A 15539-nucleotide genomic window follows, 5' to 3' on the forward strand; every position below is an offset into this window, starting at 1 on the left:
GCATTATGTTTTTGTAGCAATGCTGAGGAAGCTGTGGCCTTGCTTCTCACAGGCCAGACAGTCAGTACCTCGGAGGGCGAGAGAGAGAGCAGCGTGAAGCTGCCTGATTGCCTGGTTGAGCTGGAACAGCTTGGCTGCTGTGTTCCTCACTCTGTGGAGCAGTGAGGGATCAGGGTCCTCAGCTCCCTTCTTGGAGCCTTCTTCCCTATCCTGTAGACAGACAGACACACATTACAGTTGATGTCATTGGAAAACACACACACTTTACAGTTGATGTCATTGGAAAATGGTGCCTTTCCAAGGGGATGAACCCTTTTCCTCACATACTGTAGCTAACCCTAATGAAGCCCTTCCTCCATACACTAGTTGTGCATAACTACTGTTGATTCCAATCAAATACTGTCTTACTACAACAGTGCAATTACAAAACATGTGACAATTTCAGGTCAATAATCATTGCCACCCTTGATAAAGAGGAGCAAAAACGCATGTATAAAATAAATACTGCGCCATATTGCAGGCGCCAAAAAAGCTTAAAATGATTATACTAATACAATTGCTCAGAAAGAGATTTTGTTTAACAAGTAATACAAAAAATAATAATGTAAGATAGGGCTGCCAATAATTTTGAGACCTGTTTTCAGTAGCACCCTACCTTTGCGAGGATAACGACACTGCCTTTTTTGGAAATGTTTTCAGAGATTGGAGAACACATTGGGAGGGATCTTACAATTCCACCACACTGAATCTTTCCAGATCCTTGATATCCTTCATCTGCGCTTATGGACTTGCTCTCTTCAACTCAAACCATAGGTTTTCAATGTGGTTCAAGTCTGGGTGTGTGCTTGGGGTTATCGTCATGCTGGAAGATCCACTTGCAGCCAAGTCTCAGCCTCCTGGCAAAGGCAACCAGGTTTTTGGCTAAAATGTCCTGGTTAAGTTCATGATGCTGTTGTCCTAAAAAAAGGCCACAAGACCAGTGGATGCAAAATAACCCCATAAAATCCTACGTATTTTAACGTAGGCATGAGGTACTCTTCGGCACATGCTTCCATTTTTTCTACACCAAACCCACCACTGGTGTGCGTGGCCAAAGAGCTACATTTTCACATCAACAGACCATAGCACCATGAAGTATGATAAACGACGTTGGCACCGGTGCTATGGCTAGTTTCAAAACTATGAAATAACACAGAATCATGTGGTAACATACCAAAGAAAAAATGTTAAACAAAACATATGCCAATTCATCACAAAGGTGTTCGATGGAGTTGGTCAGGGCTCTGTGCAGGCCAGTCAAGGTCTTCCACACCAATCTTGAAAAAACATTTCTGTATGGACCTCGATTTGTGCACGGGGGCATTGTCATGCTGAAACAGGAAAGGGCCTTCCCCAAACTGTTGCCACAAAGTTGGAAGCACAGAATCATCTAGAATGTCATTGTATGCTGTAGCTTTATGATTTTCCTTCATTTTAACTATAGGGCCAAGCCAGAAGCATGAAAAACAGTAACAGACCATTATTCCTCCTCCACCCAACTTTCCAGGTACTTCCTGGTGTCCACCAAACCCAGATTCATTCATCGGACTGCCAGATGGTGAAGGGTGATTTCACTCCAGAGAGCAGTTTCCACTGCTCCAGAGTGCAATGGCGGCAAGCTTTACACCACTCCAGCCAACGCTTGGCATTGTGCATGGCTATCTTAGGCTTGTGTGCGGCTGCCATGGAAACACATTTTATGAAGCTGCCGACGAACAGTTCTTGGGCGAACAATGCTTCCAGAGGCCGTTTGTAACTCGGTAGTGAGTGTTGCAACCATTGACAGACGATTTGTACACACTACGCGCTTCAGCACTCGGCGGTCCCTTTCTGTGAGCTTGTGTGGCCTACCACTTCGCGGCTGAGCCGTTGTTGCTCCGAGACGTTTCCACTTCACAGTAACAGCACTTACAGTTGACCGTGGCAGCTCTAGCAGGGCAGAAACTTGTTGAACTGACTTGTTGGAAAGGTGGCATCCTAATGATGGTGCCACGTTGAATGTCACTGAGCTCTTCAGTAAGGCCATTGTACTAACAATGTTTGTCTTTGGAGATAGCATTATGTAGTCTAAATTAGCCTAGCTAATGTTAGGTATCTGGCCATCTTAACTAGCTTCTCTCGGTTTGATGCAATCAAGAAAAGATACTATGTAATCAGATGAGATGACAAATAACTAGCAATAAATTAGTCTACCAGTGCGAGTCGATTGTTGCCATGCCGCCACCTCCCTGCTCCCATCGTCACTCACATTTGACCTGCTGCTCTGCTAATAAAGTAGCTCCTCATACTAACGTTACAGCATTGTCGAGTTAGGTATTTTTTCTGAATGTTCTATCATTCAGACCCCTACTCTCAAGTCAGCAAGACTTTGAGAGCTGACGTCAGCCAGACAAGGTTGCCTCTGCCAGGGGGCTGAAACTTGGCAGCAAGATGATCTTCCAGCAAGACAATAACCCCAAACACTAATCAAAATCCACAGAAATGGTTCAACAGACAGAAAAAGCTAAACATTTCAGTCTCCGGACATGAACTCCATTGAAAACCTGTGGTTTGAATTGAAGGAAGTCCATAAAAGCAGGCAAAGTATATCAAGAATCTGGAAAGATTATGTACAGAGAAATGGTCTAAGATCCCTCCCAACATGTTCTCAAATCTCATAAAACATTTAAGAAAACATCTCAGTGGCGTTATGCTCGCAAGGGGAGGGTGCTAGAGTTTTGAAAATGAGTGTCAATTATTTTCACCCTCATGTTTTTTTTACTAGTGGTTAAACAAAAATGTTATTTACGCAATTGCATTAGCGTAAAATAATATAATTTCACATTTTCTTTGAGCATACACAGTATTTGTATTAAAAAAAATGTGTAACAAGGGTGCCAATAATTATGGACCTGGCTGCATCTGCATTTCACTATCATGAAAATACAGTAGCAACAAATTAAACCATGGCTCTCCCAGAGGCCCACAGAGATTCAACATGTGTCTGGTTTTGCTCATCCAATCCCTTTGTTTGAAGACAATGGGGGTGGAGGTCCGGGGGAAAGATGTCCTCTCATTTGTCCCAATCGCCTAGCGCAGCTGATGATCGACACTAACAAAGATGCTGGTTTGTGAGTGGCAGATAATGGCAAACAAGCACGTTAACGGTGACTGATGGCACTTCATTCAACACATCCATTACCTGAACGATGTGCTCAACGTGAGACTGTGGCGATAAGGCTGACAGGGGTGGCAAGGTTTTTTACAAGAGCCATAAAAGCTGATTCGCACCTTTTAACGTGCTGGCTGTGGGAGGGGCTATTAATCTGGAGAGTTTAACCCCATGTCAAGAAAGATAGATGGGCTGGTTGGGTTTGTTATTGTTCCCCCAGTGCTCACCGTCATGTGGCAGTGGATGTAGCTCTGGAGAGCACAGGACAGGTCCAGCATCTTCGACTTGAGGCTCTGCAAAACCTGCCAGAAACATATAGACCATATGGTATCTTGTTTGGAGACTGATGCTTGATAATAGAGACAGAGGCAATCGAAAGAAACAATCCAGAATAACATTGCAAAATTATTTAGCCTATGCAAATCATTGATGCCATTCATGGCTTTAAAATGTAATTTCTTTACTTAACTTTTTAACATAACATTTCTCTGATGCCAAAACCTCAAGAATCCATCTCAAGGATTTCTACCGTTCAACAGTTTGGGGTCAGTTAGAAATGTCCTTGTTTTGAAAGAATAGCACATTTTATGTCCATTAAAATGACATCAAATTGATCAGAAATACAGTGTAGACATTGCTAATGTTGTAAATGACTATTGTAGCTGGAAACAGAAGATATTTTATGGAATATCTACATACGGTAGTCCATCACTCCCTGTGTTCCAATGGCACGTTGTGTTAGCTAATACAAGTTCATAATTTTAAAAGGCTAATTGTTCATTAGAAAACCCTTATGCAATTATGTTAGCGCAGTTGAAAACTGTTATTCTGATTAAAGAAGCAATAAAACTGTCCTTTAGACTAGTTGAGTATCTGGAGTATCAGCTTCTGTGGGTTCGATTACGGGCTCAAAATGGCCAGAAACTAAGTTCTTTCTTCTGAAACTCGTCAGTCTATGGGGATGGTGATCTCAGGGTGATGAGAGGTGTTGGGGTTGTGCCAGACATAGCGTTTTCATTGATGGCCAAAAAGCTACATTTTAGTTTCATCTGACCAGAGTACCTTCTTCAACATGTTTGGGGAGTCTCCCACATACCTTTTTTTTCTTTAAGCAATGGCTTTTTTTCTGGACACTCTTCTGTAAAGCCCAGCTCTGTGGAGTGTATGGCTTAACGTAGTACAATGGCCATATACTCCAATCTCTGCTGTGGAGCTTTGCAGCTCCTTCAGGGTTATCTTTGGTCTCTTTGTTGCCTCTCTGATTAATGCCCTTCTCGCCTGGTCCGTGAGTTTTGGTGGGCAGCCCGCTCTTGGCAGGTTTGTTGTGGTGCCATATTCTTTCAATTTTTGTATAACGGATTTAATGGTGCGCAGTGGGATGTTCAAAGATCTGATAGATTTTTTTAAACCCAACCCTGATCTGTACTTCTCCACAACTTAGTCCCTGACCTGTTTGGAGAGCTCCTTGGTCTTCATGGTGCCACTTGCTTGGTGTTGCCCTTTGCTTAGTGGTGTTGCAGACTCAGGGGCCTTTCAAAACATGTGTATATACAGTAAGGGAAAAAAGTATTTGATCCCCTGCTGATTTTGTACGTTTGCCCACTGACAAAGAAATTATCAGTCTATCATTTTAATGGTAGGTTTATTTGGACAGTGAGAGACAACTAAAAATCCAGAAAACGCATGTCAAAAATGTTATAAATTGATTTGCATTTTAATGAGGGAAATAAGTATTTGACCCCTCTGCAATATATGACTTAGTACTTGGTGGCAAAACCCTTGTTGGCAATCACAGAGGTCAGACGTTTCTTGTAGTTGGCCACCAGGTTTGCACACATCTCAGGAGGGATTTTGTCCCACTCCTCTTTGCAGATCTTCTCCCAAGTCATTAAGGTTGAGGCTGACATTTTAGCAGGCAAAATTAACCAGGTTAAATTGTGTCACTTCTCTTGCGTTCATTGCATGCAGAGTCAGGGTATATGCAACAGTTTGGGCCACCTGGCTCATTGCAAACTAATTTTCCAGAATTTTACGTAATTATGACATAACATTGAAGATTGTGCAATGTAACAGCAATATTTAGACTTAGGGATGCTAAATATTCAGGTTTAAAAATATATACTTCTGTGTATTGATTTTAAGAAAGGCATTGATGTTTATGGTTAGGTACATATTGGATCAACGACAGTCCTTTTTCACGAAATGCGCACCGCATCGATTACATGCAACGCAGGACACGCTAGATAAACTAGTAATATCATCAACCATAACTAGTGATTATGATTGATTGTTTTTTATGAGATAAGTTTAATGCTAGCTAGCAACTTACCTTGGCTTCTTACTGCATTCATGTAACAGGCAGGCTCCTGTGAGGCAGGTTGTTAGAGCGTTGGAATAGTTAACCTTAAGGTTGCAAGATTGAATCCCTGAACTGACAAGGTAAAAAAAAAAATCTAAAAAAAATACAGATTTTCGATTGTTATGAAAACTTGAAAATCGGTCCTAATTAAATTGGCCATTCCGATTAATCGGTCGACCTCTAAAACAGACACCTCACAAGTCCTCAACTGGCAGCTTCATTGAAGACTACCCGCAATACACCCGTCTCAACATCAACAGTGAAGAGGCGACTTCAGGATGCTGGCCTTCTAGGCAGAGTTCCTCTGTCCAGTGTCTGTTCTTTTGCCCATCTTAATCTTTTCTTTTTATTGGCCAGTCTGATATATGGCTTATTCTTTGCAACTCTGCCTAGAAGGCCAGCATCCCGGAGTGCTACCTAGAAGGCCAGCAACTGAGCAAGAGGACACTAATGTACATGTCCTCTTGCTCTGTTGTGCATTGGGGCCTCCCACTCTTTCTACTCTTGTTAGAGACAATTTGCACTGTTCTGTGAAGGGAGTAGTACACAGAATTGTAAGAGATCTTCAGTTTCTTGGCAATTTCTCAAATGGAATAGCCTTCATTTCTCAGAACAAGAATAGACTGACGAATTTCAGAAGAAAGTTATTTGTTTCTGACCATTTTGAGCCTGTAATCAAACCCACAAAATGCTGATGCTCCAGATACTCAACTAGTCTAAAGAAGTTTTATTGCTTCTTTAATCAGAGTTTGTTTTACTCGCTGCTTTAGCACACTCCGCCAACCCTGATGTCCTTGCCCAGTCTGAATCCTGGCTTAGGAAGGCCACCAAAAATTCTGAGATTTCCAACTACAACATTTTCTGTCAAAATATAACTGCCAAAGGAGGACTTGCAGTCTACCGCAGAGATAGCCTGCAAAGTTCTGTCATACTTACCAGGTCTATGCACTCCATACACTTCTAATTTTAAAAATGAATCTCTCCAGAAACAAGTATCTCACTGTTGACGCCTATTATAGACCCCCCTCAGGTCCCAGCAGTGCCCTGGACATCATACATGAATTGATTGCCCCCCATCTATCTTCAGAGTTCGTTCTGTTAGGTGACCTAAACTGAGATATGCTTAACACCCCGGCCGTCCTACAATACGTAGAATGTATGCACACATGACTGTAAGTCGCTTTGGATAAAAGCGTCAGCTAAATGGCATATATTATTATTATTATTAATATAAGCTAGATGCCCTCAATCTCACACAAATTATCAAGGAACCCACTAGGTACAACCCTAAATACGTAAACACGAGCACCCTCATAGATATCATCCTGACCAACCTGCCCTCTAAATACACCTCTGCTGTTTTCAACCAGGATCTCAGCGATCACTGCCTCATTGCCTGCATCCGTTATGGGTCCGCGGTCAAACGACCACCCCTCATCACTGTCAAACAATCCCTAAAACACTTCTGTGAGCAGGCCTTTCTAAATCGACCTGGGTATCCTGGAAGGATATTGATCTCATCCCGTCAGTAGTGGATGCATGGTTGTTCTTTAAAAGTAATTTCCTCACCATCTTAAATAAGCATGCCACATTCAAATAAAATTGGAACAAAGAACAGATATATCCCTTGGTTCACTCATGACTGCCCTCGACCAGCACAAAAACATCCTGTGGCGTAACACACAATAATCCCCGCGATATACAACTTTTCAGGGAAGTGAAGAACCAATACACACAGTCAGTTAGGAGAGCGAAGGCTAGCTTTTTCAAACAGAAAATTGCTTCCTTCAGCAATAATTCTAAAAAGTTTAGGGACACTCTAAAGTCCATGGAGAATAAGAGCACCTCCCAGCTGCCCACTGCACTGAGGCTAGTCAACACCGATAAATCCACGATAATCGAGAATTTCAATAAGCATCTCTCTATGGCTGGCCATGCTTTCCTCCTGGCTCCCCCAACCCCGGGCAACAGCTCCGCACCCCCCGCAACTACGTGCACAAGCCTCCCAGGTTCTCCTTCATGCAAATCTAGATAGCAGATGTTCTGAAAGTGCTGCAAAACCTGGAACCGTACAAATCAGCTGGGCGAGACAATCTGGACCCTTTCTTTCTAAAATTATCCACCTCCATTACTGCAACCCCTATTACTAGCCTGTTCAACCTCTTTCGTATCGTCCGAGATTCCTAAAGGTTGAAAAGCTGCAGCGGTCATCTCCTTCTTCACAGGGGGTGACACTCTAGACCCAAACTGTTATTGACATATATCCATCTTGCCCTGCCTTTCTAAAGTCTTCAAAAGCCAAGTTAACAAACAGATCCCTGACCACTTCGAATCCCACCGTACTGCTGTGCAATCCGGTTTCCGAGCTGGTCACTGGTGTACCTTAGCCACGCTCAAGGTCCTAACCGCTCAAGGTCCTATCATAACCGCAATCGATAAAAGACAGTACTGTGCAGCCGCCTTCATCGACCTGGCCAAGGCTTTCAACTCTGTCAATCACCATATTCTTATCGGACTCAACAGCCTTGATTTCTCACATGACTGCCTCGCCTGGTTCACCAACTACTTCTCAGAGTCAGTGTGTCAAATCGGGAGGGCCTGTTGTCCGGACCTCTGACAGTCTCTATGGGGGTTCAATTCTCGGGTGACTCTTTTCTCTGTATATATCAATGATGTCGCTCTTGCTGCGGGTGATTCCTTGATCCACCTACGCAGACGACACCATTCTGTATACATCTGGCCCTTCTTTGGATACTGTGTTAAACCTCCAAACGAGTTTCAATGCCATACAACACTCCTTCCGTGGCCTCCAACTGCTCTTAAACCCTAGTAAAACTAAATGCATGCTCTTCAACCGATCGCTGCCTGCACCTGCCCGCCCAACTAACATCACTACTCGGTTCTGACTTAGAATATGTGGACAACTACAAATGCCTAATTGTCTGGCTAGACTATAAACTCTCCTTCCAGACATTAAGTATCTCCAATCCAAAATTAAATCTAGAATCGGCTTCCTATTTCGCAAACAAAGCATCCTTCACTCATGCTGCCAAACATACCCTCGTAAAACTGACTATCCTACTGATCCTCGACTTCGGGGATGTCATTTACAAAATAGCCTCCAACACTCTACTCAGCAAACTGAATGCAGTCTATCACAGTAATTGTAATTACTTCACTACTATGGCCTATTTATTGCCTTACCTCCTTACTCCATTTGTACACATTGTATATAGATTTTTCTATTGTGTTATTGACTGTACTTTTGTTTATCCCTGTAACTCTGTGTTGTTTATTGTCGCACGTCTTTGCTTTATCTTGGCCAGGTCGCACTTGTAAATGAGAACTTGTTCTCAACTGGCCTACTTGGTGTTAAATAAAGGTGGAGGGAAAAAAACGAACAACAGTTTTCAGCTGTGCTAACAATTGCAAAAGGGTTTTCTAATGATCAATTAGCCTTTTAAAATGATGAACTTGTATTAGCTAACACAACGTGCCATTGGAACACAGGAGTGATGGTTGCTGATAATGGGCCTCTGTACACCGATGTAGATATTCCATACTTTTATCCCCCCACCCGTTTCAAGCTACAATAGTAATTTAACGTCTACACTGTATTTCTGATCAATGTGATGTTATTTTAATGTTATTGACGTTACTTTCAAAAACAAGGACATTTCTAACTGACCCCAAGCTGTTGAACGGCAGTATATCAAAACAATTCCTATAGAGAAGTCATATAGACAGTAAATACTAAAATGGTGGCTACGTACCGGAGTCCTGGGATAGGCCAGCTGCGCATCTCTCAGCATCTTGTTGGAGATTGTCAGACCATCTTCCAGGAGAGAGTGCACCCCTTTACAAGTCCCCTCCAAAAGAGACAGGGCCACAGACCGCTGGGGAAAGAGAAACGACAAACAACTTGAGACGCTTTCTTTACCCTCCGCAAACCAGCGTGATTAGCCATGTGTCATTGGGTCCAGTTATATCATTATTCTGAATTGAGGAGGGGAGTGGAGATGAAGCATCCAGGCAGGATGCATCATGGCTTCGTTATTTCCACCAAAGCACCACAAAGCCTTCATGCCCAGTATCTTATCCATTCTCAATCAATATGAAAGGCAGTATATGGTGAGAGTGTGAGTAGGAGAGAGAGACAGTGTGGTAACATTTACCTTGCCTGTGGCCTCAGAGCCCAGCTCGGTGAAATGGAGCTGGGTGGCGGTAAGCGCGGCCAGGTGGCTGATGACCAGCAGTGCCCTGTCCAGACACTGACCACTCTTCCTGTGGGCCTCGGTCACCATGGACGAGATCTCAGAGTCACAGCCCTGGTCACAGCCCATGGGAATTGGATGTTAAATAACATAAAATAATATTTGAATAAAACACTTGCACTTGTCTTTTCCTACTACCACTGACTTTGCTGATAACTACTTTAATAATTGAAATGTGGTTGTCTTAATTAGCCAAAGTAAAAGTAATGCACTAACTGCAAGTCGCTCTGGATAAGAGAGTTTGCTCAATAAAATAAATGTACTCACACTAATTGTGAATGCGAAGTTATATTGTATTTGAATACATACATAAATGAACTAGGGAAAAAAAGCTTAACTTTTAATGACTTTCAAATGTAAAAAAAAGTTCAGTTTAAAGGCATACAGTAGTGTGAAAGGAGGGTGAGACGGGTGGAAAAGGTGGTTTAATTTGTTTTATTGCTGCCACTGGTTAGGAATGTTAGATTGTGCAGTACATACAGTGCCTTCAGAAAGTACTCACAACCCTTGACTTTTTCCACATTGTTGTTACAGCCTGAATTTATAATGTATTAAAGATATTTTATTTGTCACTGGCCGACACACAATACCCCACCATGTCAAATTGGAATTACGTTTTTAGAACATGTTACAAATGAATTCAAAATGAAAAGCTGATGTGTCTCGAGTCAATAACTATTCAACCGGTGTTATGGCAAGCCTAAATAAGTTAAGGAGTAAAAATGTGCTTAACAAGTCACGTAACATTGTAGTTACTCCACAATACTAACCTAATTGAGAGAGAAAAGAAGGAAGCCTGGACAGAATACAAATATTCCAAAACATGCATCCTGTTTGCACAAGGCACTAAAGTAATACTACAAACAAATGTGGCAAATTTGGGGCAAATCCAGTAGAACCCATTAGAGTACCACTCTCCATATTTTCAAGCATAGTGGTGGCTGCATCGTGTTATGGGTATGCTTGTAATCGTTAAGGACTGGGGAGTTTTTCAGGAAAAAAACAATTATGGAATGGAGCTAAGCACAGGCAAAATCTTAGAGGAAAACATTCCCAGACACTGGGAGATGAATTAACCTTTCAGCAGGACAATAACTTAAAACACAAGGCAAAATCTACAATGGAGTTGCTTACCAAGAAGACAGTGGCTGTTCCGGAGTGGCCGAGATACAGTTTTGACTTAAGTCTACTTGAAAATGGTTGTCTAGCAATGATCAACAACCAAATGTATAGTGCTTGAAGCATTTTGAAAATAATAAATGAGCAAATGTTCCACAATCCAGGTGTGGAAAGCTCTCAAGAGATTTACCCAGAAAGACTCACAGCTGTTATTGCTGCCAATGGTGCTTCTACAAAATATTGACTCTGGGCTGTGAATACCTATGTAAATGAGATACGCATTTCATTTTTTTTAAAGTCTAAAAACATATTTTCACTTTGTCATTATGGGGTAGTGTGTGTACAGTAGATGAGGTGAGAGAAAAAATATATTTAATCAATTTTGAATTCAATTTTGACAAAAACGATGGATATTATATGTTGCCCTAAGACTTGTGCAACGCTGGAGAAGGTTGTGTACATCGGTTGCATTCTTTAACACAATTTTAAGGCAGCAAAATGTAAAGACAGTGCAAGGCATGTGTAGACATTCATTAGGCACTGTATAATATACATTCATTCATGTTGGACTTGAGGCTGAAGGTTGAGAATTCCCCTACGCTCTGATATTTCCATACGAGGAGTCAAAACCGCTCAAAGCTAAAACCTGTCAATCAGCGAGGTGAATTTTGATGAGCCAATGAGGTGTCAACCCAACTCGATTGAAAAAGATTTTCCTTTTGCAGCGTTTGTGTCTCTCCAGTTTAATTGGGATAAAAACGGATATTTCTAGAATATCTTTACTGTAATTCACTATGACATTACTTACAGTAAACTAGTCAACAATGTATGTGGACTGTACATACAGTGCCTTCAGAAAATATTCAGATCCCTTTTCCACATTCTGTTACAGCTTTATTCTACAATTGATTAAATATAGATTTTTTAACCTCAATCTACACACAAAACGACATAATGACAAAGCGAAGACAGGTTTTTAGAAATTGTAGCGGAGTGGATCCTATTTTCCATTGGTCATCCTTGAGATGTTTCTATAACTTGATTGGAATCCACCTGTGGGAAATTCAATTGATTGGACATGATTTGGAAAGGCTCGCACCTGTCTATACAAAGTCCCACAGTTGATAGTGCATGTCAGAGCAAAAACCAAGCCATGAGGTCGAAGGAATTGTCTGTAGAGCTCCGATGCAGGATTGTGTCGAGGCACAGATCTGGGGAAGGGTACCAAAAAATGTCTGCAGCATGGAAGATCCCCATGAACATAGTGGCCTCCATCATTCTTAAATGGAAGAAGTTTGGATCCACAAAGACTCTTCCTAGAGCTGGCCGCCCAGCCAAACTGAGAAATCAGGGGAGAAGGACCTTGGTCAGGGAGGTGACCAGGAAACCTGATGGTCACTGACAAAGTTCCAGAGTTCCTCTGTGGAGATGGGAGAACCTTCCAGAAGGACAACCATTTCTACAGAACCCCACCAATCAGACCTTTGTGGTAGAGTGGCCAGACGGAAGCCACTCCTCAATAAAAAGGCACATGACAGTCCACTTGGAGTTTGCCAAAAGGCACCTAAATCCTCTCAGACCACAAGGAACAAGATTCTCTGGTCTGATGAAACCAAGATCAAACTGTTTGGCCTGAATGCCAACCGTCACATCTGGAGGAAACCTGGCACCATCCCTACGGTGAAGCATGGTGTTGGCAGCATCATGGTATGAGGATGTTTTCAGTAGCAGGGAGACTAGTCAGGATCGAGGGAAAGATGAACAGAGCAAAGTACAAAGAGATCCTTGATGAAAACCTGCTCAGGACCTCAGACTGGACAACGACATTAAGCGCACAGCCAAGACAACGCAGGAGTGGCTTCGGCACAAGTCTCGGGAATGTCCTTGAGTGGCCCAGCCAGAGCCCGGACTTGAACCCGATCGAACATCTTTGGAGAGTAAACGATCTGAATACTTATGTAAATGTACAATTTCAGTTTTATATTTTTAATACATTTGAAAAAAATTATACAAAACCTTTTTTTACTTTGTCATTATGAGGTAAAATGATTAACACATTTTAGAATAATGCTGTATAGTAATAAAATGTGGAAAATGTAAAGGGGTCTGAGTACTTTCCGAATGCACTGTAGGTGTGATTGAATGTTTTTGGTGCATAGTTCTATCTGTATGTTGTACATTCACATACAGCGGCTACTGTTTTCAATATACTGTGTTCAATAGTTTCAATGCTCCAATGTGTCCTTTGTGTACCTTTTGGAATGTAATACTTTAGCCAACCTATATTTATCCAGGTAAATTTTATAAAGATAACATCACTTTTTCAAGACAGTCCTAGTCTGATACATTGTTAATTCTATTGTCTGATCTTTTTAAGTTAAAAGTGCTGACAGAAATGTCTACCTGGATGAGAAGCTGAAAGTAACCACCCATTCTCTTGACTTGGGTCTTGAGCTCCTCTGCGACGGTGTAGAGGGGTCCGGCTCTGGGTTTGACGCTGGCCACCCACTGCATGGTGATAAACACGGCTCTCTCGATGGCCGAGGTGGCCTTCACCAGCTGTGTCGGAGCCTCAGCCTCTAACACAAACACTGGGACATAGAGACAGAATAAAGAATACATTACAATAGGTCAATTTAGTATTTTCAAAATGTCATGTGATGCCCAACTTAGCAAAACTTTTCGCAACAAAAACAAGAGTTTCTTATTGGACGAATTCAGATGGGTCGTTCCCGGTTTCTTCCCATTTGGTTCCTAGTGAATACGCTGGATATACGTTTAAAAGTTCATTATTTTCAAGTAGAAGGCAAAAGGGTACATTTTTCACAATATCCATATCAAAATACTACCAAGATACTTGCCAATATTCCATGGCAAAAAAGAAAAACCTTTACTATGAACCTGCTTCATGCACAACATGGTGTGCTATAGCATGGAAAATAAACAAATGTGAATGGGTGACAACATAAGACTGTTTCCAATATTAGGATTGTTTTCCTCAGGACATTTAGTCTGATTCATGTTGTTTAGTTTAACCTTGCCATGACTATTCAGATAATGTACACTACCGATCAAAAGTTTCAAAACACCTACTCATTCAAGGGTTTCTTTATTTTTACTATTTTATACATTGTAGAATAATAGTTAAGACATCAAAACTATGAAACATATGGAATCATGTAGTAACCAAAAAAAGTGTTAAAACAAATACAAATATATTTTATATTTGAGATTTGAGGCCAGATTACCTGCTCAATCCCCTGACCTCAACCAAATTGAGATGGTTATTGGATTAGTCAGACCCCAGAGTGAAGGAAATGCAGCCAACAAGTGCTCAGCATATGTGGGAACTCCTTCAAGACTGTTGGAAAAGCATTCCAGGTGAAGCTGGTTGAGATAATGCCAAGAGTGTGCAAAGCTGTCATCAAGGGAAAGGGTGGCTATTTGAAATCTCAAATATAAAATACTTGTTTAAACACTTTTTGGGATACTACATGATTCCATGTGTTATTTCATAGTTCTGATGTCTCCACTATTATTCTACAATGTAGAAAATAGTAAAATAAAGAAAAACCCTTGAATGAGTAGGTGTTTAAAACTTTTGACCGGTAGTGGAGGTACAAATCACAAAGGCTGATCTAAATGGATAGCTCACATTACTTCATTCTGTAACCACAATATAAGTTACATTGTTTTCTCTTTGCCTGATGACTCATACTGAATGTAATTCCTCTGCGCTATCTATCGCTACATACCTTCAGTCAGACTTCCATCGTAGAAGTCGTTTTTGCTTTCAAAGTGAGGGACGTTGTACTAAACAAGTCACCAGCGATTGATCGCTTCTATCAAAGCTAATTACCATCTCCAAAACGCCACTTGATCAAGTGTTTTCAGGCTCTGGCCCAACCCATCGGTTTGTGGAACCAATCAGAACGGTTTGAATGTGTTCGCATTCGAGAAGTCGTTGTGAGGAGATCATATCCAGACTCATCGTGGGTGTGGTGTTTGGCCATAGCAATGTGGTTGGGTAGCCAGGCAATCCTCTTCTATGGACACAGCAGGAATTTATATCTGATGTTTAGAATGTTCTCATCAACAGCACAGCATCATGTCACTCCTCCTCCTTTACTATCAATTAGCCATGTGTGGAATGTCAGTCACCTATTACCCTATGGCCAATCAGCACAGCTGAATAATGCAACTTTATCACACTTGCTAAATAACCTATAGGCATAGTATCTATGCTGCAATAGTCTATGTGCCGGGGGACTAGGGTCAGTCTGTTATATCTGGTGTCCTAGGTGACTAAGTATGGGGGCTCTCTCCATCCCCCCCTCCCAGAGGACCTGAGCCCTAGGACCATGCCTCAGGACTAACTGGCCTGATGACTCCTGGCTGTCCCCAGTCCACCTGGCCGTGCTGCTGCTCCAGTTTTAACTGTTCTGCCTGCGGCTATGGAACCCTCACCTGTTCACCGGACGTGCTACCTTGTCCCGGACCTGCCGTTTTCGACTCCCTCTCAACCTCTGAATGCTTGGCTATGAAAAGCCAACTGTCATTTACTCCGGAGGTACTGACCTGTAGCAGCCTCTACAAC

The 15539-nt window shown here is 41.9% G+C and overlaps 1 protein-coding gene across 1 annotated transcript in view; it reads right to left on the bottom strand.

The window, feature by feature from the left end:
• Positions 1 to 15539, bottom strand: part of kif14 (kinesin family member 14) — a 50832-nt gene that overhangs the window by 2539 nt on the left and 32754 nt on the right. The window contains exons 24-28 of the mRNA XM_035774525.1: positions 13346 to 13533; positions 9725 to 9877; positions 9323 to 9445; positions 3418 to 3492; positions 69 to 210 (exon numbers count right to left, since the gene is read on the bottom strand). Coding sequence (XP_035630418.1) covers positions 69 to 210; positions 3418 to 3492; positions 9323 to 9445; positions 9725 to 9877; positions 13346 to 13533 — 681 coding nt within the window. The remainder of the gene's footprint in view (positions 1 to 68; positions 211 to 3417; positions 3493 to 9322; positions 9446 to 9724; positions 9878 to 13345; positions 13534 to 15539) is intronic.

The sequence above is a fragment of the Oncorhynchus keta genome, chromosome 1 (genome assembly GCF_023373465.1).
Source record: "Oncorhynchus keta strain PuntledgeMale-10-30-2019 chromosome 1, Oket_V2, whole genome shotgun sequence".
In the NCBI taxonomy this organism is placed as follows: domain Eukaryota; kingdom Metazoa; phylum Chordata; class Actinopteri; order Salmoniformes; family Salmonidae; genus Oncorhynchus; species Oncorhynchus keta.